The sequence below is a fragment of the Anolis sagrei genome, chromosome 5, assembly GCF_037176765.1.
Source record: "Anolis sagrei isolate rAnoSag1 chromosome 5, rAnoSag1.mat, whole genome shotgun sequence".
Lineage (NCBI taxonomy): Eukaryota > Metazoa > Chordata > Lepidosauria > Squamata > Dactyloidae > Anolis > Anolis sagrei.
Window position 1 is genome coordinate 168385006 of NC_090025.1, and position 27221 is coordinate 168412226.

The 27221-nt window shown below is 37.8% G+C and overlaps 1 protein-coding gene across 1 annotated transcript in view; it reads left to right on the plus strand.

The window, feature by feature from the left end:
• LARGE1 (LARGE xylosyl- and glucuronyltransferase 1) overlaps nt 1–27221 on the plus strand; it is a 388170-nt gene that overhangs the window by 187160 nt on the left and 173789 nt on the right. Inside the window, exons 4-5 of the mRNA XM_060776947.2 lie at nt 1037–1119; nt 14532–14655. Coding sequence (XP_060632930.2) covers nt 1037–1119; nt 14532–14655 — 207 coding nt within the window. The remainder of the gene's footprint in view (nt 1–1036; nt 1120–14531; nt 14656–27221) is intronic.

The window sequence follows — 27221 nt, forward strand, 5'->3', positions numbered from 1 at the left end:
ATAGTACTGCAATGAGAAGTTGTGGTTGTGGACACCTTCCTCTGAGTATATATTGTTTTGGAATTTTTGTCTTTCCTTCCCTCTTTATCCATATAGCTGTCTGACCAAACTCCCCCTCCTTCTCCTCCTCGTCTTTTTTATCTTGCTCTCTCTTCCCATTAATATAACTTCATTTCTCATCTATTGTCCCTCTTCCCATTCTCTCTTACTCTTCCTGGTTTTCCATCTTGCCTTTTCGGTGCTGCCCAACATCCTGCTCACTACTCTCCCGACAGAAAAACACCAGGAAAAAACACAGGGAAAGTCAGCAAAAAGTAGTGGGTGCAAAATAACTATTTATGTATTTATTTATCATATCAGAAGCAAACCAAGGGTGCAGTTGTAATCTATTTCAAACACACATTTTTTTTAAAAAAATGGCATTATACTAAATGTCCTTTGACCAGTAGATGGCCACTTGGAATGCCTCTGGTGTTACTATAATAAGGTCCTCCATTGTTCATGTGGTAGGGCTCAAACTGCATTGTAGCAGGTGATCTGTGGTTTTCTCTTCTCTATACTCACATCACAAAGTGGACTCCACTTTGAGGCCCCATTTCTTAAGGTTGGCTCTCCATCTCGTGGTGCCAGAGCACAGTCTGTTCATCGCCTTCCAAGTCATCCAGTCTTCTGTTTGCCCAGAGAGGAGTCTGTCATTTGGTATCGGCCACATGGCTTGAGGTTCCAGATTTAAGCCTGCCACTTTTGAACTCTCACTTGCTGAGGTGTTCCTGCAAGTATCTAACTAACAAAAAAATAACTAACAAAAGTGCTTCCTCGTTGCTTCCCAGAAAATGCTCTTTAAATTACAACAAATTTAATTTGAAAAAATATGTTATATTGTGACTAAAGGGGTTAGTTTAATATGTAAAATCAATGTATTTGATATTAATGCATAAGTTCCAATGAAAGAGTATGCTTTTCTATTTAATGTCTGAAAAAAGCCAAAGACTGTTCTGATTTTTCTTCTCTTGTGATTTTCTTTTGTTTCTCTTAGACAATCCACGTGGCTATTGTCTGCGCTGGATACAACGCAAGCCGGGATGTTGTCACACTCGTCAAATCAGTCTTGTTTCACAGGTGAAACCTCTTCTTTGTCTGCTCGTTTCTCTTTAAAAGATTGTCAAATATACTATATATTGCATCTTTTCAATATAAATGGTCCTTAGTACATTTTAATCATGCAACATATGATGATATTTGCAAATCACACAAAATATAAACCAATTTACTTCCTAATGTTTGGTGATCACATGTTAACATTCAACAAAATTGTATTGGGCTCATTTTCACATTTTCCTTTCATATTAGATTCAGGAACCCTTTCTGTTTCCTGCTAGTCAACATCTTGCTGGTGGTCAATGTTATGAAAGTTTCACTATGGACTTGAAACTGAGGGTGGGTTGAACATTGCTGTGCAGCAACTCCCATTAGTCCCAATTGATGGTGAAGGACCATGTGATTTGTATTCCAATATGATTATTGTGAGACAGATAAAGTATTCCTATGAAAAAACAACTCACTCGTTTTCTTATAAAATTGGTATGGCATCTGGCTGCTTTGAGTTTGAAAGGAAAGAGGTCTTGATTTAAAAAGTGCCTGGGTTTTTCTGTACATTTGCTTTTTTTTCTTCAAGTTCTTCAAAGAAACACATTAAGCCCAACCTTTATTGGACTAGATGTGAAAAATAACCTCAAGTCAGTATTCATTGGCTCATCTGGGTAATAGATGAAAGACTCTCCCTCTATCCCCTCTGGCTTGCCCTGGTTCCAGAAGGGGAGGCAAAGAGGCAGGCACAGTCCCTTCTGTCTAAGTCCAAAGTATCTCACTTGCCTTGGCCTTAGATGGAGAGAAGAACCAGCAGTATATGCTAGATCTAAGCCACTCTCCCATCTTCTTGTGTGTTGTATCTTATTTATATTGTATGCCTCAGAGCAGGAACTATCAAATTAACCATTTGTATTGTTTTCCAAAATCCAGCTGAAAGTATTGTTACCATGAGCTACACAAAAGAGAGACTAAACTGGGCTGATTTTCCTAGTCCAGATAAAATAATATCTTCTGATGAAACCCAATTTTTTAGTTTTTCCGATATAATGATATACGTGCTCATTAGAAAATTTAGTGAGGCTCAATTTATTGTCAAAGACTTTCATGGCTGGAATCACTGGGTTGTTGTGTGTTTTCCGGGCTGTACGGCCATGTTTCAAAAGCATTCTCTCCTAACGTTTCACCTACATCTATGGCAGGCATCCTCAGAGGTTGTGAAACATCAGGTGAAACATCAGGAGAGAGTGCTCCTGAACATGACCATACAGCCCGGAAAACACACAACAGCCTTAGCAAGGCTCCCTCTCATTTGAAAAGCTATTGGTTCAGTCTCTTGTAGTGTCTATTCTTATATCCTTAACTGAACTAATTCTTGGGTTGTTGTGTGTTTTCCGGGCTGTATGGCCACGTTTCAAAAGCATTCTCTCCTGCTGTTTCACCTACATCTATGGCAGGAATCCTCAGAGGTTGTGAGGTCACCTCACAACCTCTGAGGATGCCTGCAATAGATGCAGGTGAAACATCAGGAGAGAATGCTCCTGGACCATGACCGTACAGCCCGGAAAACACACAACAGCCTTAGCAAGGCTCCCCCTTATTTGAAAAGCTATTGGTTCAATCTCTTGTAATGTCTATTCTTATATCCTTAACTGAACCAATTCTTGGTCCACAGCATTGTAGTTGCTTTGAAAATGATATTGAAGGAAAGGAGATCTCAATTAGCAGGAAATGTCACACTGCAAAGCTAGAAACAAACATTGATGAAAGTTTTCCTAATGTAGGCTTGAACAATTACATGATAACATTGCAATTGAAAATTACTGGCATTGAGGTTGGCTACATTATCTTCTCTACTGTGATTTTAAAGTGCAAATTGGTTTAGAGAGGTCTCATGCTCTACTTGACTAGAGCATATCACAGAGCTACCATGTAATTCAGCCTGATTAGCAGGCTGTGCAAGGCAGCAGGGAGCTAAGTAGCTGGTATGTTTAGATACCTAGAATGACCAGTGTAAAAAGAAACCATGTGAATCAAGTGGATTTTCCCCACTCTCTGTTCCATTTTTCCACTGTCTGCTGCTAACTCTAATACGTTCTTGCAAATTAGTTTTCATAAATAAAAGGAGACTAAAATTACAAAAAGAGAAAATAGGCAATATACAAAATTAATTTGTTTGACCAAACATTTCCAGTAGCTTTACTTTGGCCCTGAGTTTCTGCATTTTTTCTGCTATTACGTGCTGGGAGAGCATTTTTTTTGTTCTGAAAAAGAGCATGACACCAGAGTGTCATGTTCTTTACATACACAATATATTATACTGAGAATTGCCATAATAGCTTACTGAACCTCGGGCATTTTGTTTGCATGTCCCATGTATATATCAGAATATTATTGTATATTTATTGAAGAACATTTTATTAGATTGACTGCTGTGTGTTTTTGAAAGATCCTGGTTTATTTGATATGTTTCAGGTGGTTGTCTTTTTAGCAATGAAAAAATGGAAAAATATTCCACACATTGGCAAAAAGTGTGTTTCTTGGATGCCAAAAAACCCTCACAAGGAGAATCCCAGTCTGTTGAGAATCTTTGCAGCATGTTATTATAAAATTCACATGTGCTGGATTTTCCCTCTCAATAAACAATTTGTTTTCTGTGCAAAAACAGAATGCATTTTCTGCAGTTTGCTTCTGTATAAAAAAAGGTTCATGCAAAGTTGCTCAGAATAAGCCCCAAATTGCAATGGATATGTAATTTCTGAAAATTACTTGCAACTTCTTTTGTGAATGAAATTAGTGCAGAATTACATCCCTAGTGTTTTTCTATATTACTTGACAACATATGAAAAAGTCCTGCTTAACAGATATGTACCTAGGAGAGATCTTGGAATAGATTGTGAAACACTTCTGCTCACATATTCTAAGTGCTAGATAATGCAAAGAGATGGGGGAAAACAGGATTTAAAACAACAGTAAAACATGTTGGTATTATAACATTAGTTTCCAGTGAATATCATAAAGCAACATTGTAGAACATCATTCAAAGGCATAGTCCTATCAGTCTGGATACAAGGGGATCCTGTAGTACCTTTGAGACTAATAAATAAGTTTGCAACATAAGCGTTCATGTAAGACTATCAGATACGAGGAATGAAGTCTCAAATGATAGTGATTGAAATTGTGAATAGCAATAGAAACCCAAAAAGTAATAAATATAGCTGAAATCAATTATGTTTTACAGTTCCATGATGACTTATGAAAAAGTTATGGTTAACAACTTCTAGCTACTGGTCATATCAATTCTTTGAAAGGCCCAATTTCTTACTCTTTCTATCACATTCACTTATACATTTACTATACCTATTTACATAAAAAATAAGCTCGTGAGTTATGACAATACAATTTTAATTGATTTACTGGCCTCTTTAGAGTTTTCCCAAATCTCAGGGCTCTGAGTTACTGGCCTAGACTTTCTTCTGCAGGTCTCAAGGTGAAAAGGAGGAATCCCAAGGAAAGAACTTGGCCTTGAAAATTAAATTACTTGGGGGGCGGGTGGGGTTCATGCCTATTGCCTAGTTTATTTTAATGACATTACCAGTGGCTGTCCTTTATAACATCAGTAGTGTGATCAGAGCCTATCTCATGTAGCATCACAAGAGGTCATTTCCAGGACTCAGTATCAGGACTTGGGATAGTCCTGAAGTGTTACTTCCTGCTTGGTAATTATTATTACCTATGTTATCAGGTACGTTGTGCTTGCTAGACATTCAGCTATATTTCTCCTTGACTTTTGTGGGTAGTATCCACAATATTTAATATCTTTGGTTTTCTATTTCCCTGACAGTTGTTTTTCCCAGCTGAATTTGCAATATGGAAGGGATTTTCATGTGTGTGCTATATTACACTTAGTTATTTCATTTTAGTATGCCTAATAAAGAAATTTACCTGCTGGTCTCCATTTATATCTCATATGTTTAGGAACTTAAAAATTATCCATGAATGTCATAAACATCTTTATTTCCCAATTAGCTTTTTTCATTTTTAGGTGGCTAATTGCATTTTTAATATTTCGCATACTTGATATTTAACTCCCCTGCGGTTTTAAAGTGATGGGAGCTTTTTGTTGTTCTTATCTTAACATTTCTTTTACTGCCAGATAAGAATTGTATGAATTAATTATCTTGAAAGCTTCAGAAAACAAGAGCAACTGTGTGATCTCCCACAACATTTTATCTGGAGAGATTCTATTTTTGTTTGGTACCTTTAGGATTCTATTTCTTACAATAGAAAGTCACCTTGAAATATGCTGTTGACAATAGAATATCCATATCCAAAGACAAGGTCATATTTTAAAGTTTAAATCTGTAAGGTAATAATGAAGAACTTAATATGAATTTGTTACAACAAAATAAGAAAATGTAAATAGCAGGCATTATATTACCCAGCACTGAATCAGCAGCATCCACAAGCTCTGATAAAACATGTTTATTAGGAAGAGCCAACATTCTCAGTTGAAGTTTTCACTTCATCCAAAACCTTCCCTCAGTATTTTTAAGCCATATTGGAAAAAAACAATTAAAAGACCAAAAGTATGTTTTTGATACAGTGTCTTGACCAGTTGTTTGTCCAGATGTATAGCTCCTCAGTTTTTCTGTTCTCTTTTCAAAGTGTAAGGAATCAAACCAGAATGCGCCCTCATTTCAACCAGACTGGGAAATTGTCATTACGCTACAGCTTCAAAGTCCTCAAGGTTGGCTAGTGAACCTCAAACCATATTTTAATATCCTGTCTTGGGCATCATAATTTCAGGGTTTAGGCAAAAACTATAGTTAATTGGACGACTTTCTGGCTTGATTAGGTTTTGCCTTGAAGGAAAGAACAATGTCCCCATGCAGACTTGGTTTGAAGTAACAGGTCGGGTCTGATGATGAAGACAGCTCTTTTCTCCTGACATCGTGTCACTGTTGCCTGAAAATTGCAGAGTGGTAGGGTGTGACAAGGAATTTATTTATTTATTTATTTACTATATTAATATACCATTTTTCTCGACCCTGAGGGGGACTCAAGGCGGCTTATAGCATAGGCAGTAATTCAACGCCTTAAAAATATATATACATCCAATATACAATTAAATAAAAATTTCAATTAAAAATTTAAACGAGATAAAGAGCATCAAAATATATAAAACATTGCAATTACAACTATAAAACCACATTATCCGCAATCATAGGCCATTCCGGTAATAATTACACATAAATACAAGTTCAAATTTATGTCTCATATCTTAGATTATTCAAAATGTCTCATATCTTAGATTATTAACTTGAGATATAATAATCTGAATATAACCACTGTTAAACCTCATCTATACCCCCACCACAAGCAGCTCTAAGATGATAACTTTGCATATAATTGGGGCTAAAAAATTGTATGATGAGTGAGCAACTGTGGAAGACTAAAAGAACTGCACACACAAAAATGCTCTCAAATGCCCTCACCATGTTTATGTGCTCATAAAAGGCCTTTAAATTAACCTGGGTTTAATTGGTCTACACGTCATGTGGTGGAAATGTCCTTATATCCCTTTGAAAGCATTTGAGGGAGGGGCGGGATTGAAACATTTTGCAAAAAACCAAAAAGATCCCCTGGAATCCAAAGAGCCTCAAAATATGGTGGAAATTCCTTCCATCCTCATACAGCTGATTTTGAGGGCATAGTTTTGGCCCCAAGGAAGGGGGCATGCCCCGTATGGATTGAATTTTGCCCTCCCCTGATCTATACAAAAATCCCCAGTAATATAGAAGCACTTTGGGACAACAGAGTAATGAAGACTAGTAGTGGTGGTTGCGTTTTTCTTTGTCATCATTGTCATCAAAGGGATTAAATTTATAAGGTGGAGAATAAACGGGAAGTTTTGTGTATCATAAAATAAGGAAACAGGAACCAGCCTTATAATGAGTCAGGCCACTGGACCATCTTAGTTCAATACCATCTATGCTGTTTCTCCACAGTTGCAGTCAGAACTCGTTGGAGCTGCACTTTGAACACAACTGTTAGTGTTTTTAAAATAGATATAGATACATATAGATAGATAGATAGATAGATAGATAGATAGATAGATATAGATACATATACACATGCAAATATACCTGCGAACACCACACATGCACACACATATATCATTGTGTGAATACTTAAAATACCTAACATACCATAGATTTAGGATTTTAATTCCATGTGGCCTCAACTTTGAGAGTAATATCATCCACTAAGGAATGCTGGAAATCTTGAATCGAATTCACTTTTATCTGAAGAAAGCAGAAGCTAAAATACTTTGCTTATTTCTCTTTGTTAATAACTTCAATAAATATACATCTTTTAGTGATTATCTGAGTCCTTAAGGTATTCAAGGCAAACGTGGGATAAATGTTGTTAGTTTGCTTTTTAAATAACCTACACAGAGACATACATGCTTAGGCATGTGTATATTTGATGAGTGGAATTGAGGAACGAAGGAACATTTACAGTGCAATCTTATGCATATCAACTCAACTCAAAAGTAAATCTTATTAAGCTCAGTAGAAGAGAAGAGAATTTAAGCCTTACTTTTCAATAACTAGTCCAATCATATATTGCTGATAAAGAAGTAACTCAGTTCTTGTGGGTTTTTTCGGGCTATATGGCCAAGTTCTAGAGGCATTTCTCCTGACGTTTTCGCCTGCATCTATGGCAAGCTTCCTCAGAGGGTGAGGTCTGCTGGAGCTGGGGAAAAAGGGGTTTATATATCTGTGGAATGACCCGGGTGAGACAAAAGGCTTTTGTAAGTTGGGCTAGGTGTGAATCTTTTCAACTGACCACCTTGATTAGCATACAATGGGCTGACTGTGCCTGGAGCAAACTCTTCTTGAAAGGTGATTAGATGTCCCTGCCTGTTTTTCTCTCTGCTGTTTTAATTTTAGAATTTTTTAATACTGGTAGCCAGACTTTGTTCATTTTCATGGTTTCTTCCTTTCTGTTGAAATTGTCCACATGTTTGTGGATTTCAATGGCTTCTCTGTGTAGTCTGACATGGTGGTTGTGAGAGTGGTCCAGCATTTTTGTGTTCTCAAATAAAATGCTGTGTCCAGGTTGGTTCATCAGGTGCTCTGCTATGGCTGATTTCTCTGGTTGGAGTAGTCTGCAGTGCCTTTCATTTTCCTGGATTCTTGTTTGGGCGCTGCGTTTGGTGGTCCCTATGTAGACTTGTCCACAGCTGCATGGTATACGGTAGACTCCTGCAGAGGTGAGAGGATCCCTCTTGTCCTTTGCTGAACGTAGCATTTGTTGGATTTTCTTGGTGGGTTTGTAGATTGTTTGTATGTTGTGTTTCCTCATCAGCTTCCCTATGCGATCAGTGGTTCCCTTGATGTATGGCAGGAACACTTTTCCTCTGGGTGGATCTTCATCTTTACTCTTGTGGCTTGTTCTTGGTCTTGCAGCTCTTCTGATGTCTGAGGTGGAGTATCCATTGGCCTGTAGAGCCCAGTTGAGGTGGTTCAGTTCATCTTGGAGGAGATGGGGTTCACAGATTCTTTTTGCACGGTCTGCCAAGGCTTTAATGGTGCTTCTTTTTTGACTTGGGTGATGGTTGGAGTTTTTATGTAGATATCTATCTGTGTGTGTGGGTTTTCTGTAAACGGTGTGACCCAATTGTTGATCTGGTTTGCGGATGACTAGGACATCTAGAAAAGGCAGTCTTCCTTCCTTTTCTTTTTCCATAGTGAACTGGATGTTAGGGTGGATGCTGTTAAGATGTTCCAGGAACATGTTGAGTTCTTCTTCTCCATGGCTCCAAATGGTGAAAGTGTCATCCACATATCTGAACCAACTGAAGTAACTGTTTGTGGGAAGTCAGCATGATGTAGAACATTGCAATGTGACCCTGGAGTCCAGGGTTCAAATCCCTGATCGGCCATGGAAACCCACCCAGTGATCTTGGAGAAGTCATACTCTTCCACCCTCAGAGGAAGGCAAAGGCAAAACCCTCTTTGAACAAATCTTGCCAAGAAAACCATAAATCTGATATGATTTGAACACACAAAACAAGAGTCTGCAGAAAGAATTTTTTTTTCCTAAGACACTTTCATAGTTAGTGAGTTTTTGGCAGGGGTTCATTAAAGTATTCAAATCAAGTTCAAGTACAAGGGAGAAGAACAGGAAAATGGATCAAACATATGCTGCTGTTTTTGTAGCCATACACTCCACTGCAGAAACCTTTCAAAGTTCATATCAGCTCAGAAGTTTTAACTGTTCCTCTTTGTGTTTATTCTGATCTTTATTTACAGATTTTAATTCATTTAGCTGAGTAGACGGCAGTACTTAATTATTCAAATGAGTCAAGAGACAAGGTCACATTTGGGGTGTCTGCCAATGGCTGATTACTGCCAGCAACAATAATGCCATCCTGCGTTTTTTTTTAAACAATGCCACATGTTTGTCTTGCACTCTACTTTTAGAACTTCATGATATCAACTCCTCAATTGGACTAAATCAATATAGCTTTGCTAACTGATACCAGTCAAGGATCAGGGGTCTTTTTCACCTTCTATTTTTGACTGCATTTGTTGTGTAAGCATAGTCCCAAGAGTCTCCGCATAATCTGCAGCTCTCTCTCCTCTCTCTGAAGGAAGGAACTGAAGGCCATGCTCTCTAATACCCGTGTTTTCCAATTCACTGATTTTGTACTTTGTTTCTCTTGACCTTTTTGTCTTCAAGTGAAATGTTTTTTTCTAATCTCTCCTGTGAGAGTATGTAACATTTTCAGCTTAATGGCATACACTTTTCAACACTGTTGAAGAAATGCCTGATTTTCTTTTAATGGCACTATGTTCAATTCACACTTTACTGGTCAGTTGAAATGGTCTTTCCTTTATTTATGTATTTGTTCCTGGCCTAACCTGTCTTCTCTGAGTGGTAAGGTCTTTTCACTTGGATACAGTGAGATTAAGAGTAATGTCAATTTTACTTAGAAAAAATATTTGACGGTTGATTGGTTACAGCAGATCCAAGCTGTCATTTTTTTTGTTTCAGTCTTAGTTTTCTTATACTTTTCATATCCGTGGCCAGAATATAGAGTATTTTATCCAGCACATAAACGTAGTGGAACTATTCAGACTGGATATGATGATTATTAGGATCACTCATTGTTATAAAAGAAGAATATGCTGCAGCAACAACTGCTGAACTCTTGCTCCATTACATATATGGACAATAGTATGTGCAGGTCTGCATGGGCTTTCCCTGTCCAATTCTTACAAGAGTTCAGAAGTTGAGGCACAAATATGTAACTATAACAGCCCAAGACCAAGAAGCTTTAAATCAGAACAATATTTAAGAAGAGATGGCAGTAAGCAGTCCAGGGATCATAAATCCAATGCATACAAGTCTGGGGGATCATGAGGCAAGCCTTCGGTTAAAGAGAATCAGCTCATCCATACCCATGTGCCCTATAGTAGAGCTGTAAGTTTTCTTTGTCTTATGATGAAGAACAACTCTGGGAGGAGATCTGAAAAGGTTCAGATCAACACTGAAAGCAGCTGTTTCAGTATAATGCTTTGTGCCCGCCCATGATAGGTACAACTTTGGATTATTTTAATTATTTATTAAAGTATTTCTTTATTCTGAGTTCTAAAATTTAAGTTCCTCATAGCAAATGTCATTACAGTAATCCTTACAACATCAGCAACATAGATGTCATTTCCTATTCACTTCCATTTTTCTAAAAACGAGCTGTCCTGGATTTAAGATGGCCCAGGGGGCAAAGATATAGTAAAAATGCCAAGCTCCTACAGGATATTTGGGGGCAGTTTTAATACCATAACCTGGTCAATAGGTTTGCATGATCATATGATCGTTACAACATCTAATCAATGCTGGTTTGCTGAATGCCTGAATATTGAGAGACATAGCAGGATGGCAAGATACACAGCTAGAAGCTTTGGGACTAAAAGTTAGGTGCCTGAGGGTTTAAGAAGAAAGTTTGAGACCAATAAAGAAACAAAACTGGCACTCTTTCTCCCCCTTTAAAGAAACACACCTGCAAAAATGATCAGCTCGGAAACAGAGATAAAAATGTAAAAGGCTTTACTTACAACACTTGCATGATGTAATCTCATACAGGTAACAAATTGCTTGGTTACAGACAAAGTAGTGAAATCCGGCCTTAAGATGCTGAACAAGCCTTCTTTCATCCAAAGGTTACATCTCAGCAAAAACAAAGGACCAAAGAGGAAGCGAATAAAGAAGAAACAAAATGGAATGGAAAGAATAAAGGAAAACATCCCCTTTTTATAGCTTTCCAAAACATGTACCCAAAAGGCTGCGTGACCTAAGACAGGTCTCAAATGTAATTTAACTTACATTATTTTATTATTATTATTAACTTTATTTATACCCCGCTAACATCTCCCGAAGGACTCGGTGTGGCTTACAAAAGGCCAAGGCCCTCAATAAAACAACAGCATAAACAAATACAACAATAAAACTCACAAAGCAAAACAAAAAATTAAAGCAGTAACAATAAACATTGAAAACAATAACACCACGACGCATTTAAAACTAAGGCATATTCAAATCAGGAGCAATAAACTTTGGAATGACAAAAGGTTGTGTTACAGCAGAGACAAATAGGAATGTCTCTTTAGAAATGCGTGTGAGATTGCTTTACTCCCAATGCCAAGAGTTTGCATGTGACCAGTGGCCATAGTTTGTCCACTTCTATTCTGTTGGGTCTCTTGGAGTTCATTTCTGCAATGCACGATTAATGACATCCAACTCTAGCTTATGTTTTCATTTAACTCCAAGGAAATGGCTAAACCTTATCTCAACAATGGATGAAGATAAACAAAACTGAAATGTAGTCCAGACAAGACAAAGGTGTTCTTTCACAGGGAATGAAGTTTTAGCCCATTAATGTTTGAGTGTAGTCCTGGGATCAGCCCTGAGTCTGGATAGTCAAGTTGAAGCAGTGGTCAAGGTTTCATTTATATAGCTCCAGCTGCATCCATTTTTGGATATGTCAGGTCTGGCTGAAGTGACACAAGCCCTTTTGAACTGCTGTAACACACTCTAGGTAGGCTGCCTTTCAAAACTTTTCAGAAAGTTCATTGAGTCCAAATTGCTGCAGGCAAAGTGCTGACTGGGACTATTTGCAGGGAACATACAACTCCCTTGTTGAAACAACTTCACTGGCTTTCAGTTCATTTCCAGATTCAATTCAAAGTGTTATTTATTATAGAGTTTATATCCTGCTGAGTTCGAAGATCCTTTGTCTAGCTTCTGTTTGTTAACATTACCCACATGAGAAGCGCATCTGGAGGGGACATGGGAAACGATCTTCTCAGTGGCTATTCCCAAGATGTAAAATACCCTTCTATGAAGGACTAGGCTGACTCACCCCTCTGATCACTTTTTCACTGACAAGTAAAGCCACTTTTATTGAAACACAGATGTGGTGATTTGGTAGACACAAGAAGGGGCACTATATGTCCATCTTTATTGTTAGGCTTGTATACTTTTTAAAATTAGTAGTATTTTACAACAATAGCGTGTTCAATTATGTTTTAACTAAGTTGTGTGTTTTCCCAGCTGTATGGTCATGTTCCAGAAGCATTCTCTCCTGATGTTGGCAGGCATCCAACTTTTTAAACATTTTTACCATCAAGTTTCTATTTTGTTTTGCCATTGTGACAAACCACCTTGGATCCCATGTTGAAAGAAAGGCAGCATATAAATTAAATCAAGTTAATAAAGGGTAAATATGCCATCTGCCTGTAGTTTTTATTACTTTTGTCCCTCCTTACAAATGGAGGAAGTTGTAGAATTACAGCTAATTACATATACATATGATTCCTCTTCTTAGCCACAAAAAAGCTTCTTGCATGCTCCTGAAATATTAAGTGTTCTCAAATCTTCAATTTAAGATGTTGAATTATTATCCTTATCTATGTTTTCAAGCAACAGTGTGTCCCTGTCACAGACTGACTCTCTTCCTTGGGAAGGGAAAACTAATAAGCCTCTCCTTGCATGGTATTTCCTTCTCCAAATAAAAATCTGATAAAGAAAACACGCAGATACTTCTTTTTCAACAGTTTTGTCAAATTAGTAAAAAGTCTGCTTCCACTAAACCTTAGGAGAAACTAGGGGTAACTGTTCTCTGAGAAAGAGTCAACAAACTTCATCTGGTGGGCTGGCAAATACTTACAAAAATATTTATTATTTCTTCTTGACTGTCCAAGGGCAAAGCATGTGGCTCTAAATTCTCCCATCTTTCTGCATCATCCTCTTGGCTCTCAATGTTCACCTTTTCCATCCTCTTTCCCCAACCCACCCTGTCATCCCACCTTCCTCCCAATTACCCAGCTGCTTGTTATCTGTGTTCTTCCAGCCTCACACGGGCTTCCTTCAATGTAGGAGCAGAAAGTTTAGTTTCTCTAGGTAGGGCCCTCTTTACTCCTTGCACTGTTATAGACCCCTGTTTCAAGTCGTATATATGAAAACTAATATGTTTACAAAAGACTTTCACACTGTTCACCACTGCATTAGATCTGAAAAAAAAAAATCATCTGTGAGTTCTGCCTGTATGAACTACACACTATTACATCCAGAAAAAAAATTCATATATTGTTAGAGAGGCATGGGGGTTCCTTTTTTATAGCTGTATCTTGTGTTGCTCCAGCAAGAACTGAAAGAAGCAATCATCACCTGGGTGACTACTGTAGTTCTCATGGAGATACAAACAAACTATATCAGTTATTTCAAATCTATAGATGCACTTTCAATGTATGTAATTGGAATATCACAAAATCCAGTCACAGAGAAGAAACTGCTGTCCACATTATTCCTTAATAGGAATCCCTCCAGTAGCACAGGCAGTGGCGATTGGGAAAAGTCCATGAGTGCAGCAACCATGAAAAAATGAGATGTTGAGAGTAATAGGCTGCTCCGAATTGGCATACTCTGTTTGATTTGCCTTTCCTTTGCAGTCCTAGAAAAGGTGTTCCTAATTCCCTAGCACACCAATAGGTTTCCAGAATAAATGTGCACGCAGGGCAGTAGATGTTCATTTTTTAAAAAATCTGGTGACATCCACTCTTTTTTCCCCTCTATTCATAAGCCTTATTGTGATGTGAAGTCTATTCAAGTGATTCCAGAGCATGAGAGCAAATCAGACTTGTGTTTACAGTGCTCAAAGTAGGAGTGAATTGTTAGCCTTTGAGAGAACAAATTGTAAGCTAAGAGAAACTTTTAGTCTATCATCAAACTATAATGGATTTTTCAAAAGTTGCCCTTGCTTATTGTATGGCTGCAGTCATCTATTATAAAATGAGATCACTTATAAAGTAGAATAATTCATTTTCTAAGTGGAGCTGGAAGTATTCACTCTCCCTTCCTTTTCTTTCGACCAGACGGAATCCTCTTCATTTCCACCTCATTGCAGATGCCATTGCAAAACAGATCCTGGCAACTCTCTTCCAGACCTGGATGGTTCCTGCAGTGCGCATAGACTTCTATGATGCTGATGAACTAAAGGTAAGGTAAAACAAATAGTAATACAAAAAGTACTTCATTTTCAGTTTTCTCACTGCAGTTGTGTAATTGCAAAGCCAGGTGCTTCTGCGGCAAAAATGGTCCCCAAAACTGCTGCTTGACTAATTCACCCATTTATCAGTGTCAAAAATATACCCAAATACCGTGGTCTGTACCCTGGATGAGGATATGATTTATGATAGATAAAAATAATGGCAGTATACTTTAAAAAAAACAATCTCAACTAATTAAAATTATCTTGCCTAAGCCATTTTATGAACTCTAACTCTCTCTCTCTCTCTCTCTCTCTCTCTATATATATATATATATATATATACACACACACACACACACACACACACACATACATACACACACACACACTATAATGTGTAGCCAATGTCATCAACCTCGGCTTTTTGTTTTCTTTTTTAAAAAATTTAAGAGGTTCAGCTCCATATTTTGTTCAGTAAACTACAATCTGTTTCATGACTGCATCTTCTGTCTCTGCAAGATTTAAATTATAGCTTTGACCGATTGTTTTAACGTATATTTTAATTTTTCTGGCAGCTTCTTCCCTATGCATGCAGCAATAATATTTAACCACTGATGTTATAATTTCCTTGTTCCAAGTCTAGTAAACTTTCCAGACATTACTCTTACAAAGCATTTCAGCCAATTCATGCCATGAGATGTTACAAACTCATTTAAGATGGTAAATACTTCTTTAGCTTTACTGTGCACCACTGAAAAGATGAACAGTAAGCCTGTGAATGTATTTTTCTCATGCTCATTTCACAACAAGGTTGCCTTCTTTGTTTTGTCTGTGCTTTCATCCAGTTGCAGAGTAAAATAAGGGAATGTGATTTTTTTTCTAATAACTATTCCTTGATATTGGCTGGCAAGCTGTCAATTCACTCCTTTCCTGTGTCATTTGACAAAGCTACGTCTTTGACAGCTTTCTTGATGATCAATACAGAAAGCATGGTCTTTGTAGCATATAATATTACATTCTTCTGATATTGTGTACTGTTCCCCAGGTTTTGGTATTAGCTGAGAAATGTCAAGAGGGCCTCATTGCATTTTTATTGTTGGAACCAGTTGCATTCTTCTTTCTCCACTGCCTTCCTTTCAGAGAGTTCCTGCTCTTTTTGAAAAGAAGCGATGCTCTTTGGGGCATTTTCTTTATGCTTAGTATTGAGATTTTTTTTGCAATTTTGGCAGTTTTGTGGTCTTGTTGCCAATATATAGTAACATAGCATACATTGTGGTTGTTCTGTCGCTGCTGGACCTGAAATGAAGTGCCTTTAAGAGGGGATGTATGGCTTGGATCCAGCAGGAAGCCAGGGCCCCCGAAAAGAAGCCTTTAGAGAAATTTCCCTTATTAAACAGTCTTTATGAGGCTTGAGCTTAAATATAACAGTCTTTTATTGATGAACAAACAGGAATTGTAAAGTTTTCTTAACAGTCTCTTGGCTCTTGCAATCTTGTTCACAGGGAACAGGCACTATCTTCAAAAACCTTGTTCAAAGGAAAATTCCCCTTTCTAGCTCCTCCCAGGCTGCTGTGAACCTAATAATTTGAATCCACTACCGGCTGAACTGCGTCTCAGAACCAAACAAACGTACCAACAAGTCTGTAATCACTTAGCTGCTTTGATGGTTAGAGCTGTTATTCCCTCCTGAATTCCTCAGGGCTCTAAGGCTGTTTCCCCGGAACCTTTGGGAATCTTTAGAGGTTCTCAAGACTGTTCTCCCCCAGAAAGTCTTAAGGGACGAAGCCTTTGCACAGGAGGACGTCTGTATACATCCTCTGCATTGACTTCCTTTGCTGAGACTAACTGAAAAATGGCCCCTTCCCTCCAAAAAACCCAGAGAGGGGTGGGACCAGGGATCCTAACTATAATAGACAAGTGGCTTGCCCTATGATTGCAAACTATAACAGGAAGCCACCCTGCTGCAAAATCCCAAGCCTGGGATTGCAAACCAACATTTAATTCAAAACAAATAAAATTGGAGCTCCTGGAACAGCTGTTCCCGAACAGTGGTAGTTGCTTGTCTTCTCTCATCCAGATTCTTCCTGTAAATGTGTTGTTTTTCTTTGTTTTTGTTTTATATTTGAATGTCTTCAAGAACACTCTCAATGCAGCTACAGAAATCTTGAATACAATAAGCATTCCAGGAAAGTGGTGGCAGAGTATGGACAATGCTAGAGTTCAGTGTAGCTATGAAGATGTGCACTAGCAAACTGTGCAGTAGCAAGAAATGTCACATGCTTTCTTTCCGCCACATAGCATCATTCCCTCGTGTTCTCACCATGTGTAGAAGTAGCAAGACTGAATACATTTTGCTAACAGTATTTTTCAAAACTTTCAGTTTGAAATATTGTAATGAATCTTTTTACAAATGATGTCAATCATCAGGAAAAGAGTCCTGCTCTTTCGAACTGTCCATCTGTCTTTCTTTCCTATCAAAGCTCAAAGCATTTTTTCCAAGTCTTTGCGGACTCTCAGTGGCAACACATTAAGAACTGGTGCCACATTCTTGTTTGACAGGTTTATTTGAACAAGGTCCATCTTTTGTGCATTTGTACTAACAAGATGAAATTATCAAATTCATAATTGTGTGGCTTCTAGCAAAATCTGAGCCCTCAGGTCTACTAAAATTCATTTAAATCACCGCAAATGAATTTCTGCATATTGAAATTGCACAGTTTTCTAAAATTTTGATTTAGGTTTAGAATCTGAGTCTTACCTTTGCTGAGAACTAAGGGGAATATGGTAGAATTAGCCTTTGGTGACCCAAGAGGTGACCCATCTTTAAAGTGTCATAAAAAATACCAGTTACTTGAGGAAACTTTATAACCTGCACATTTCTAGTTGTCCTATTTAGTGCTGGATGCTTTCCGTGTATCAATATATTGCATGAAGCAAACATCGGGAGTACTGGACAAATTTTACTTTAATACATTGCCGCATCCCCTTTTGTGCACTTTCGATTTTTAATTAAAAGTGAATGAAAGTCTCCCAGAAAACTCTATCTTTGCCATTAATCTGAATAACAAATTCACTTTACTTCCAATTTACTTCTGATAAACATGTATATGACAGTAGCATTAAATTGGATCATGGCACTTCACCCATGTATTGCAATGCAGAATGAATGTCATCCAGAAAAACTGTTTAAAATAGTTTTAAAACTTGGCACCTGAGAGTTGTGTCAGTAATTTGTATGGCATATCAAATCAGTGCCATGCTGAAGTTGATTAAATCCTGTAAAAGGGTAAAAACAAAATTTAGCAAATTGCTGTACTAATTAAGGAAATTCCAAACTACTCCACATGTTAGAAGGAAGTGAAAACAGAATATAATTGGAAGAAGTGGCAAAGGGGAAGGATTACCTGTCAGAAAATACTTTCACCTTAAAAAGTAAGAGATAAAGTGTGTGAACGAGAGAGACAGAGAGAACTTCAATATCGTTTGCATATTAAACAGCAGGCAAATATTGACCTAGATGCATCTTCCTGCTGAGAACTGCATTTTGAGGGGGAAAGAGATTTCATTTGTAAGTATGTGCATTATTATTTATAACATGGAGTATACATGCCAAGTCCATTTAATTAAAATTGCAGCCCTTGAGAGTCTGTTCATTTCTCTTCATTTCAATCCTATCAGGAGGTGAGCATTTTCATGGTTAAAGGAAGGCATTCTGCTTTTTTGCTTATTGTGATTGCATCATTATATTTACTCCATAAATGCTTCCCAAAGTGAAATGTGTCTAATCTATCTATCTATCTATCTATCTATCTATCTATCTATCATCTATCATTGGATATATACCCCCACCTTTTCTCCAGGATTGGAAACTAGATATTTCATCCATCAGTAACTTCTATTCAACTTCACAGATTCAACAGATGCTTCAATACCATTTCGTAGATGCAAAATATAGCAACTCTTTACCCCAGACAATTGGGTTTTTGTCCCAGGTTTGTGAAAGGTGTCCTCTAGATCCTGAATAGGGAAATTGTGGGCTTCAAGATGATTTGGACTTCAATTCTGATCAGTGGCTGACAACCATCAATGGCCAGTGATGAAGTCTCATGAGAATAGCTGTTTATTTGGAGGGCCCCTCTTCAATGCCCTCAAACATCTTTGTATAGCACATAAATTATTATGTTTTCAAGAATATACACAATGAGACCTCGTAGATATATGCATTTCAAACATCAGGAAAATATGTTATAGACAATCAAGCCACAGGGTTTTGAAGTAGTATTGTTTTTCACTCTTTCTCAATGAATGCACTGTCACTTTAGTAAAAGTGAAGCTTTTGTGATTTGGGAAATGATGTTTTGAAAATCACCTCATTGATATAAATACATTTTCCATTAAGAGGGTACACTCATCCATGTATAATAAGTAACTATTTTAATAATGAAAGCATCATATGAGCATACATGGATATTATCCATGTATATTGATGTTGACCCTTAGGGCCCTTCTGCACAGCCATATAACCCAGAATATCTGCTTTGAACTGGGTTATCTGAGTCCACACTGCTATATATTCCAGTTCAAAGCAGAAAATGTGGGATTTTATTCGGCTGTGTGGAAGGGACCTCAGACTGCAGTGAATCCAGCATATTTCTGTTCTTATTTTACTTCTGGAAGGAGAGTGACAAAACTATCTCCAGAATCTAGCAATGTGACTTAGGTTAAAGGGCCCAAAGAAGGAACATGATACCATTAAACTGTGAGTCCTGACTAGCTACAGCTCATCTTCATGTCAAATAACCTTGAACAAAGAAACCTGATAAGGAGTCCTTCGGTATAAATTTTCACAAAACAGCAGCATTGTCCTACAAATGTCTTGTCATGCATGACCTCTAAGATTATCTTACACACCTCTTTTTTTGCATTTTAAGTTGGTGTTCTACATCTATTTCACCAGATATGAAGGATTTCAATTACATTTGTTTAATTCAAGGGAAAGTCTCCACATTTTTACATTTTTAAGCACTCCATGTTGAGTGTTGGTCACAACTACTTCATTCTAGTCAGTTGTGTGCCCAACATGGTTTGTGTATGGTTTCAACAAATGGGAAAGCATTGTATACTAAGTAGTTCCTATAAAGGGGACACCTCCAGATCTCATAAAACCAGTATGAGTACCAGAAGCTTCAAGCAGAACAATGAATTCATAAGACCATTCCTGAATATAGATGAGTGACATTAAGCTGTCTAGTAAAGCCATCTAAAAGTTTGCTCAGTTGTCCAGAACCAACACAGACTATAATATCTCAGTTTATTAATTTGCATAAACTATTTGAGGCTGTCATATTTAACCATACCATGAGAAGAGATGACTCACTAGAAAAGACTTTGATGCTTGGTAAGGTAGAAAAGTAGGAAAAGAGGAAGACTGCATTCCAAATGGATAGACCCAGATGGACAGACCCAGTGAAGAAAGTAACAGCCTTAAATTTCCAAGACCTGAGTAGGGCTATTGAGGTTAGGGCGACTTATAGGTCTCTCATTTATAAAGTAGCTATAAATTGAAGTCAAATTGAAGGCAGTTAAGATGAATAAATAAGCCATCAACCTATGCATTGAAGTTGTTCCAATTTTAGAACAAGCCAGCCAGTACAACCACATTTAAACTATGTTTTATTATTCCAGGTTGGTCTGAAGTTGCTTACAGTGCTTTCCCAGTATAGACAAAATGGAGAAAGACTTTATGGTTTGATCACTTGCAATCGCAAAGACTAGGGGGCTGCATACACAAAAATTAATGTATACAATGGCTTAACAGATATTATTATTATTATTTGTTACCTCTCCTCACGGCTCTCAAAGTAGGGCACAGCAAGCATCAAGGTTCTACTTTCACTTGATATTCTGTCCTCTAATACTACTGCACCAGATTTTTTTCATCTCTGATTAAGAACTGATATTGGGATAGAATTATGTTTCCCCTCCCTTACATTATTGAGAATTCATACTGATTAAAGTAGAAATTAACATAATTAGGAAAGAAATAACACTGAAATCTAGAAGAATCTATTGGTATTTTTCAAACCCTTTTTAACCAGTCTTGGCAGACTTTCTCAGCTGTATTTTTAACTCTAGGCTGTACTTTTTCTTCAGGCCGTTGCAAATGCAGAAAGGTCAAGTTGTTTGGCTCTACATGAAAATATCTTCCAACATGTGTGTTTATATGGATTATGAAAATAAAATCTTGTAAAGCCCATTGACTTCTTAGCTGCTTTCTTGAGGTGACTTATGTTTTCCACTTAGGTACAAGATATGCTGAGGACCTTATCCCGTTTGGGAAAGGAGGATCATATTATCATGGTGTTTAGTCCTGTAGTTACGAAGTACATAGTTCCATTTGCCATTCCTTAACACATGTTGTTCTTTCTTGCCTTTTCTCCCGAAATAATCCATTTTCAGATTTACCACACCAACAAGTGCAGTTCCTGTCCACTCCATTTTTTGAAAAAGGAAAACCTTCGGGGGAAAGTCGGTATACTGGGGCTTTTCCCTCCCTCCTGTCCTGCTGCTCTGGAGGAGAAGGAAGGCCCTGATCTATTGTGCTGGCAGTAGATAAACCTTTTGGAATTCAGATCTCTGAATGAGAGAGAGATAGAGGGAGGGAAGGGGTAAAGCAGAAGGCTCATTTGAAGTGTTTCTTGTACTGTGTTCTGCAGAAACCCAATGGAATTCACCCATTACCATTGTGCCCATGTACGGCTGGGAGGTGGGGCAATAGGCTTTGCTGAGGGGTTTCTTGATTCACAAAACCTTTCCTTAGGCAGAAGAATTTACCAAAACTCATTGCTCCCTCTTTCCTTCTGATTTTCAATTACACCCCTTTCCCCAGCTCCTCATACAAAAGGACTGCAATGTGGGGAGCCCATTTGTGAAGTTCAAAACACTCAGCAAAAGATGAATAGTTACTGCCTTCCTGACCTGCATTTACATTGGAGAAGATACAGAAACAGCATTCTGGTGATACTGGCTTTTTTCCAATCTCAGTACTCTCAGTTGCAGAAATCCGAGATTTAAAAAGCTAGCAGTACAGACAGAAAAACAAAGATATTTTGAAATGTTGGTATTTCAAATTATTACATTATTTTTTTAAAAAAAATACCATGCCAAGCTCATGAAGCTGTATTTTGGGAGAAAAATGTCAATTCTTAGTAGGGGACCACCCATAGGAACGCCTCTTACTCCGCATCACTGAAGCGATTCAACCCTGGCAATTTTGACAGCTCCTATCCCATGTAATTTTGGGTGTTTTCTCCCATTATATCCTGGTTCCTGAGTCCAGAAGATGACCTCTGACACTTTTCTCCCCCTCCCTTTTTATGACTGTTTCTGATGTTTCCATAATGAATCCTGACAGGAAGTTCCCTGTCATGGTACAATTTAAGAGTTCCATCATAAATTGTACCATGAATGGATTAGAATTTTTTTAAATGGGGGTGGAGGCATGATTAGGATAGGATCCTAAGTCAACACAGTTCCACAGTTAGCCTTGGCACCTGGTTTCCTTGACAACCATTCATATAACTAGCAAGAATCTGTTCTCGGGGTAATACCAAAATAATGACAGTCTCTGAATCATCCAAGAGGAGAGCAGGATGATTCAAGTTTATGATTATAGGGCTTAAAATTAACATAACATAATGTTTTCTAAGGCAATACAAAAGATTTAGGTTTTTCAAAAATAGATTGGCTTTTATTCTAAAAAATGAAATTGTATTTTTCCAATTTTATTTTGCCCACTTAAGATGTTCTCTGTGAGTTCTCTTCACTTCTCCATGTGTTCTTTGCCTCTCTTTTTTCTTTGTATAAATTGTATTGCAATATTTGAAAGTAGCACAATTGCAAAAGATTTCACATGGCATGAAAAATCTCAAAATGATAAGGTAAAGAGTTCTAGCTTGAGAAAATAGACATTTAAGAACAAAATATATATTGGATGTTTATGCATTGGGGAAAGTTTCCAAACATGCTTCCTCTTCTGATGTTGAATATGTGGCTATTGTGTGAATGACTGCAAATGGTGATTTGAACACTGAAGTAAGTCAAGTTAATTTAGATTTAGGTTTAGGGTATTTTAGAAAGAAAAACCATTTTCTCTGATACGGAAGGGAGAGCTAAAATAACTTAAAATTATTACACGATAAGGAAAGTCAGTCTTTCATATTGCATGAAGGTTCAACACTTTTTTCTGAATATAAAGCATTTAATTTTTATTGTTGTCTCAGCTAGCCTATTTTGAAAATCTGACTTCATGTATGAGATGGTTTCTGCCTAAACAAAATAAATTATGAGTTCTTAGAACCAAACACTTCCCTTCAATTTAGCAGTAGTGGAATAATCATAGTGGTGACTCACTTTAGTAAAATACAGGTTAACTGTCACAATCTGTAATGCTGGCTTTTAAAAAAATGATTTTCTAGATGCAACAGCCCATCTCATAGATTTAGAAATGAAAGGTGGAAATCTTTATTTCAAGGGTATTTCCAGTTGTCCAGGAGAAACACTGGTAGATCTGGAATATCCTCAGTTCTAATCTATAATTTTGAGAAAGCTTTTAGGTTAACTGCATGCATTTCTGATTTTGGTCCAGAGACATCAGGCTACTTTCAGGCACGTATTTCATTGTGAGTCATCCTGCTTCATTCGTTGAATTTGGGGGGAAAGGAGAGAGCCATACAGCTTCACTTTTTAACTTACTTGTGTTTTCCCACCTGTTATCTCATTTCAAAAAAAGTCTGCTAAAGGGGGAAAGACAAAGACCTTTTGATTGGTAGCATTAGGAGCTGTCTATCTAAAAATCAGCACGAAGAACTAATGGGGTACATGGAGGGTTTCTCAGATATGTTCCAGGGCAACAGCCTTGATTATGAAATGTGTAAATGGGTTTTGTTAATGTCCTTTCAAGACTGAGCTTGGAAATAAAATTAAAATAACTATAGGTGTAAAACAAGGTCTTTCAGGGAACAAGTAGTACTGTTCTTACATCTTAAAAGTAACAAGATGACTCATATCAAGTTGGGTTTTTTTCCTTCTTGTTAACAAAACTTTATTTTTCAGAAATCATTTGAAGGGATGGGGGCATCTAGAGCAATGCTTGCATTTAAAAAGCAGTTTAAAAGTAGCGTGTTCACAATGATCAATTTATTTAATAACATTTGAGTAGCAAGTGGTGTAACAAATTGTGACATGAAAAAATTCAAGTCAGAGAATCATAGAGTTTGAAGAGACAAAGTAGACCATCCATTCCAACCCCCTGCCATTCAGGAATCCACAATCAAACTCTCCTGGCAGATGGTCATCCAACCTCTCTATAAATACTTGTTTATAAACCTCTGATTAAAAGAAGAAAATGCCACCATTGTCAAACACCCATTACCATCAGGATGGTCTTCCTAATATTCAAGTAGTATCTGTTTTCCTTTAGTTTGAATCTGTTGCTCCATGTTCCAGACTCTAAAGCAGCAGAAAGCAAGCCTGCTTCATCTTAAATATGATATGACATCCTTTCAAATATTTAAACATAGATATAATGTCACCGCGTAGCCCTCTCTTCTTCAGGCTAAACATGCCAAGCTCCCTAAGATCTTCCTCATAAGGCTTGGCTTCCAGACCTTTGATCATTTTGGTCTTCCTTTTCTGGACATGTTAATATCTTCTCTGTATTGCAGAACTTATTATAGTACATATTTCAGGTGAGGTCTGACCAATGCAGAATAGAGTGCTTGTGATCTTTCAAAAATCATTAGTTTAAAAATACATCGCAAGCTATTTAGAGAGTAGAAATCAGTTAGGGTTGCTGGACAAAGAAATAGAAGTCTAGTCCCTGCCTTCATCTGGTCGGTAGAAAAGCTGAGTATCACACTTAAAGTCTTGCTTGGGTGCTCTTTCTTTCTCTGAAATGGAACAACAGGGCAATCTGAATGTTTTGCTTGCTGAATCTATATCTTTCCAACCCAGGCATTGTAGTGAGAGAAATCTGGCAGGAACATGATTAGCATGTATAGTTTTGACTCTGGCATTCTTCAGTGTTTGTCAGTAATAGTCCATTTCCACCATTACTCCTCTCCTTTGTCAGACAACTCTGAGGCTTCTTCTGAATGTTAGAAGCGGTGAAACAGAAGACCTTCTCAACCTCTGAGGATGCTTGCCATAGATACAGGCGAAACGTCAGGAGAAATGCCTCTAGAACATGGCTCTATAGCCCGAAAAAACCCACAAGAACCTAGTGATTCCAGCCATGAAAGCCTTCGACAATACGTTTGTCAGTAATGTTTCCTTCAGTAATTGTTTTACTGCTTGTTCTTTCTAGCTTAGTTTTGGATGGGGAAAATAGTTTCTTACTCATATGTATAGTCTGTTGTTGTTCATTCGTTCAGTCGTCTCCGACTCTTCGTGACCTCATGGACCAGCCCACGCCAGAGCTCCCTGTCGGCCGTCACCACCCCCAGCTCCCTCAAGGTCAGTCCAGTCACTTCAAGGATGCCATCCATCCATCTTGCCCTTGGTCGGCCCCTCTTCCTTTTTCCTTCCACTTTCCCCAGCATAATTGTCTTCTCTAGGCTTTCCTGTCTCCTCATGATATGGCCAAAGTATTTCAATTTTGTCTCTAGTATCTTTCCCTCCAGTGAGCAGTCGGGCTTTATTTCCTGGAGGATGGACTGGTTGGATCTTCTCGCAGTCCAAGGCACTCTCAGAACTTTCCTCCAGCACCACAGTTCAAAAGCATCAATCTTCCTTCGCTCAGCCTTCCCTAAGGTCCAGCTCTCACATCCGTAGGTTACTACAGGGAAGACCATGGCTTTGACTAGGCGGATCTTTGTTGCCAGTCTGATGTCTCTACTCTTTACTATTTTGTCGAGACTGGACATTGCTCTCCTCCCAAGAACTAAGCGTCTTCTGATTTCCTGGCCACAGTCTGCATCTGCAGTAATCTTTGCACCTAGAAATACAAAGTCTGTCACGGCCTCCACGGTTTCTCCCTCTATTTTCCAGTTGTATGTATAGTCTAGTTTTTAAAAAAAGCAGTTATACTAAAAGTGAACAGATGAATTTGCTTGAGATCAGGTTACAAACAGAGAAGTCGTGCTTCAGTAGTGATTTAGAAAGACCTTATTAAATAGATTTAAATCCTTTGTAAGTTTTACAAATATTAGGATAGAGTTCTAAGAAAATAAGCAAGACAAGACTGTTTGATTCTTCAACTTTAGTACCAAGAGCCAGAGTTGTCCCAAACATTGCACAGGGCAAACTCTGTGATACCCACAGCTTTGTCATTCAAGAGAAGGGAACAGCTTGGGGCCATAGCATAAATAGCCAGGAGGGCTTCCACTCATGACCTGCACATACATCCAGATATCTGGCACCAGAGGTGGATACTTCATTCATCCTAACAGCAGGGTCAGTTCCTGAGCTTGAGGGTACAATGTGGACAAAAGTTTGAGTCAAGCATATAAAACATTTCTTAGCATGGACTCTTCTGCCTTTCTTCAACTAAATAACCCTTGTAAAAAATAAATTGTATTGTTAGAATGCCTGGCTGACAGGTATGCATGTTTGTGTGCTTCATCCTAAAGAAATTGATGTTCTTGAGCCTTGAACTCCATTGCTTCTGAGACGTATGGGAGTTGTAATTTATTTTCCATCTCATCACATCAGTTTTACCATTGTTTCTCAAATAAGCAAACACTGATCAATTCAAAGGCGGATGGTTATATGAAAGGTAAGGAAATCAATAGCGGTGGCTACCGGTTTAGATCAGATCCCTATTTACTTTCCAGACCTCCAAACTCTAGCAGTTTGCCACCAGTTCCTAGGCTAGCAGTTCATTCCACCCATAAACTACTTTGATCAGGTAGAGTAAAGGACCTAGATTGGACCATCAGATCCTACATTCAAACCCCAGTGGCACCCTGCATTAACATAGAAAGGATGACAATGTATTGTTTGAATCATACTTGTGCAATTAAAAAAAGAAGTGGAATTGGGACACCTTGGTAATTCACTGTTGGCTTAGACAAGAGAGCTAAATTCAGCAATGTGAGCACACTCCAAGGGGACAGTTGGCCTAGAGAACTCCCAAGTATATTTTCAAGGTGAACCTCTGAAAAAAGCATCTGGTTTCACAACAGTGATTGACATACCTAAAAGAATGATCAGAAGAGACTTTCAGCCATGCATTGACACATTGCCATGGGTAATAGCCTGGAAGCAAAAGGAAATAGAAACTGTTTGAAGGTGACTCTTCTCATTCAGGACAGCTATCATTTTTGCAACATACTCTTTTTGTAGTTAGATCTTTCTCTTTATGTGGAATCAACATGAAATATTGTGTTTATGCTAAATAATAAATTGGCAAATATATAAAATAAGAAAAAAATCCTAAATCTATTTGAGTAGAATCAAAAGATAAAAGGGCACACACTCACAAAAGGTACAGCCATGATCCTGCATAAATCACTCTCATTTCAAGACAGTTCAAATCTGCAGAGCTCAAAAACATGTTGCAATCAGTACTTGG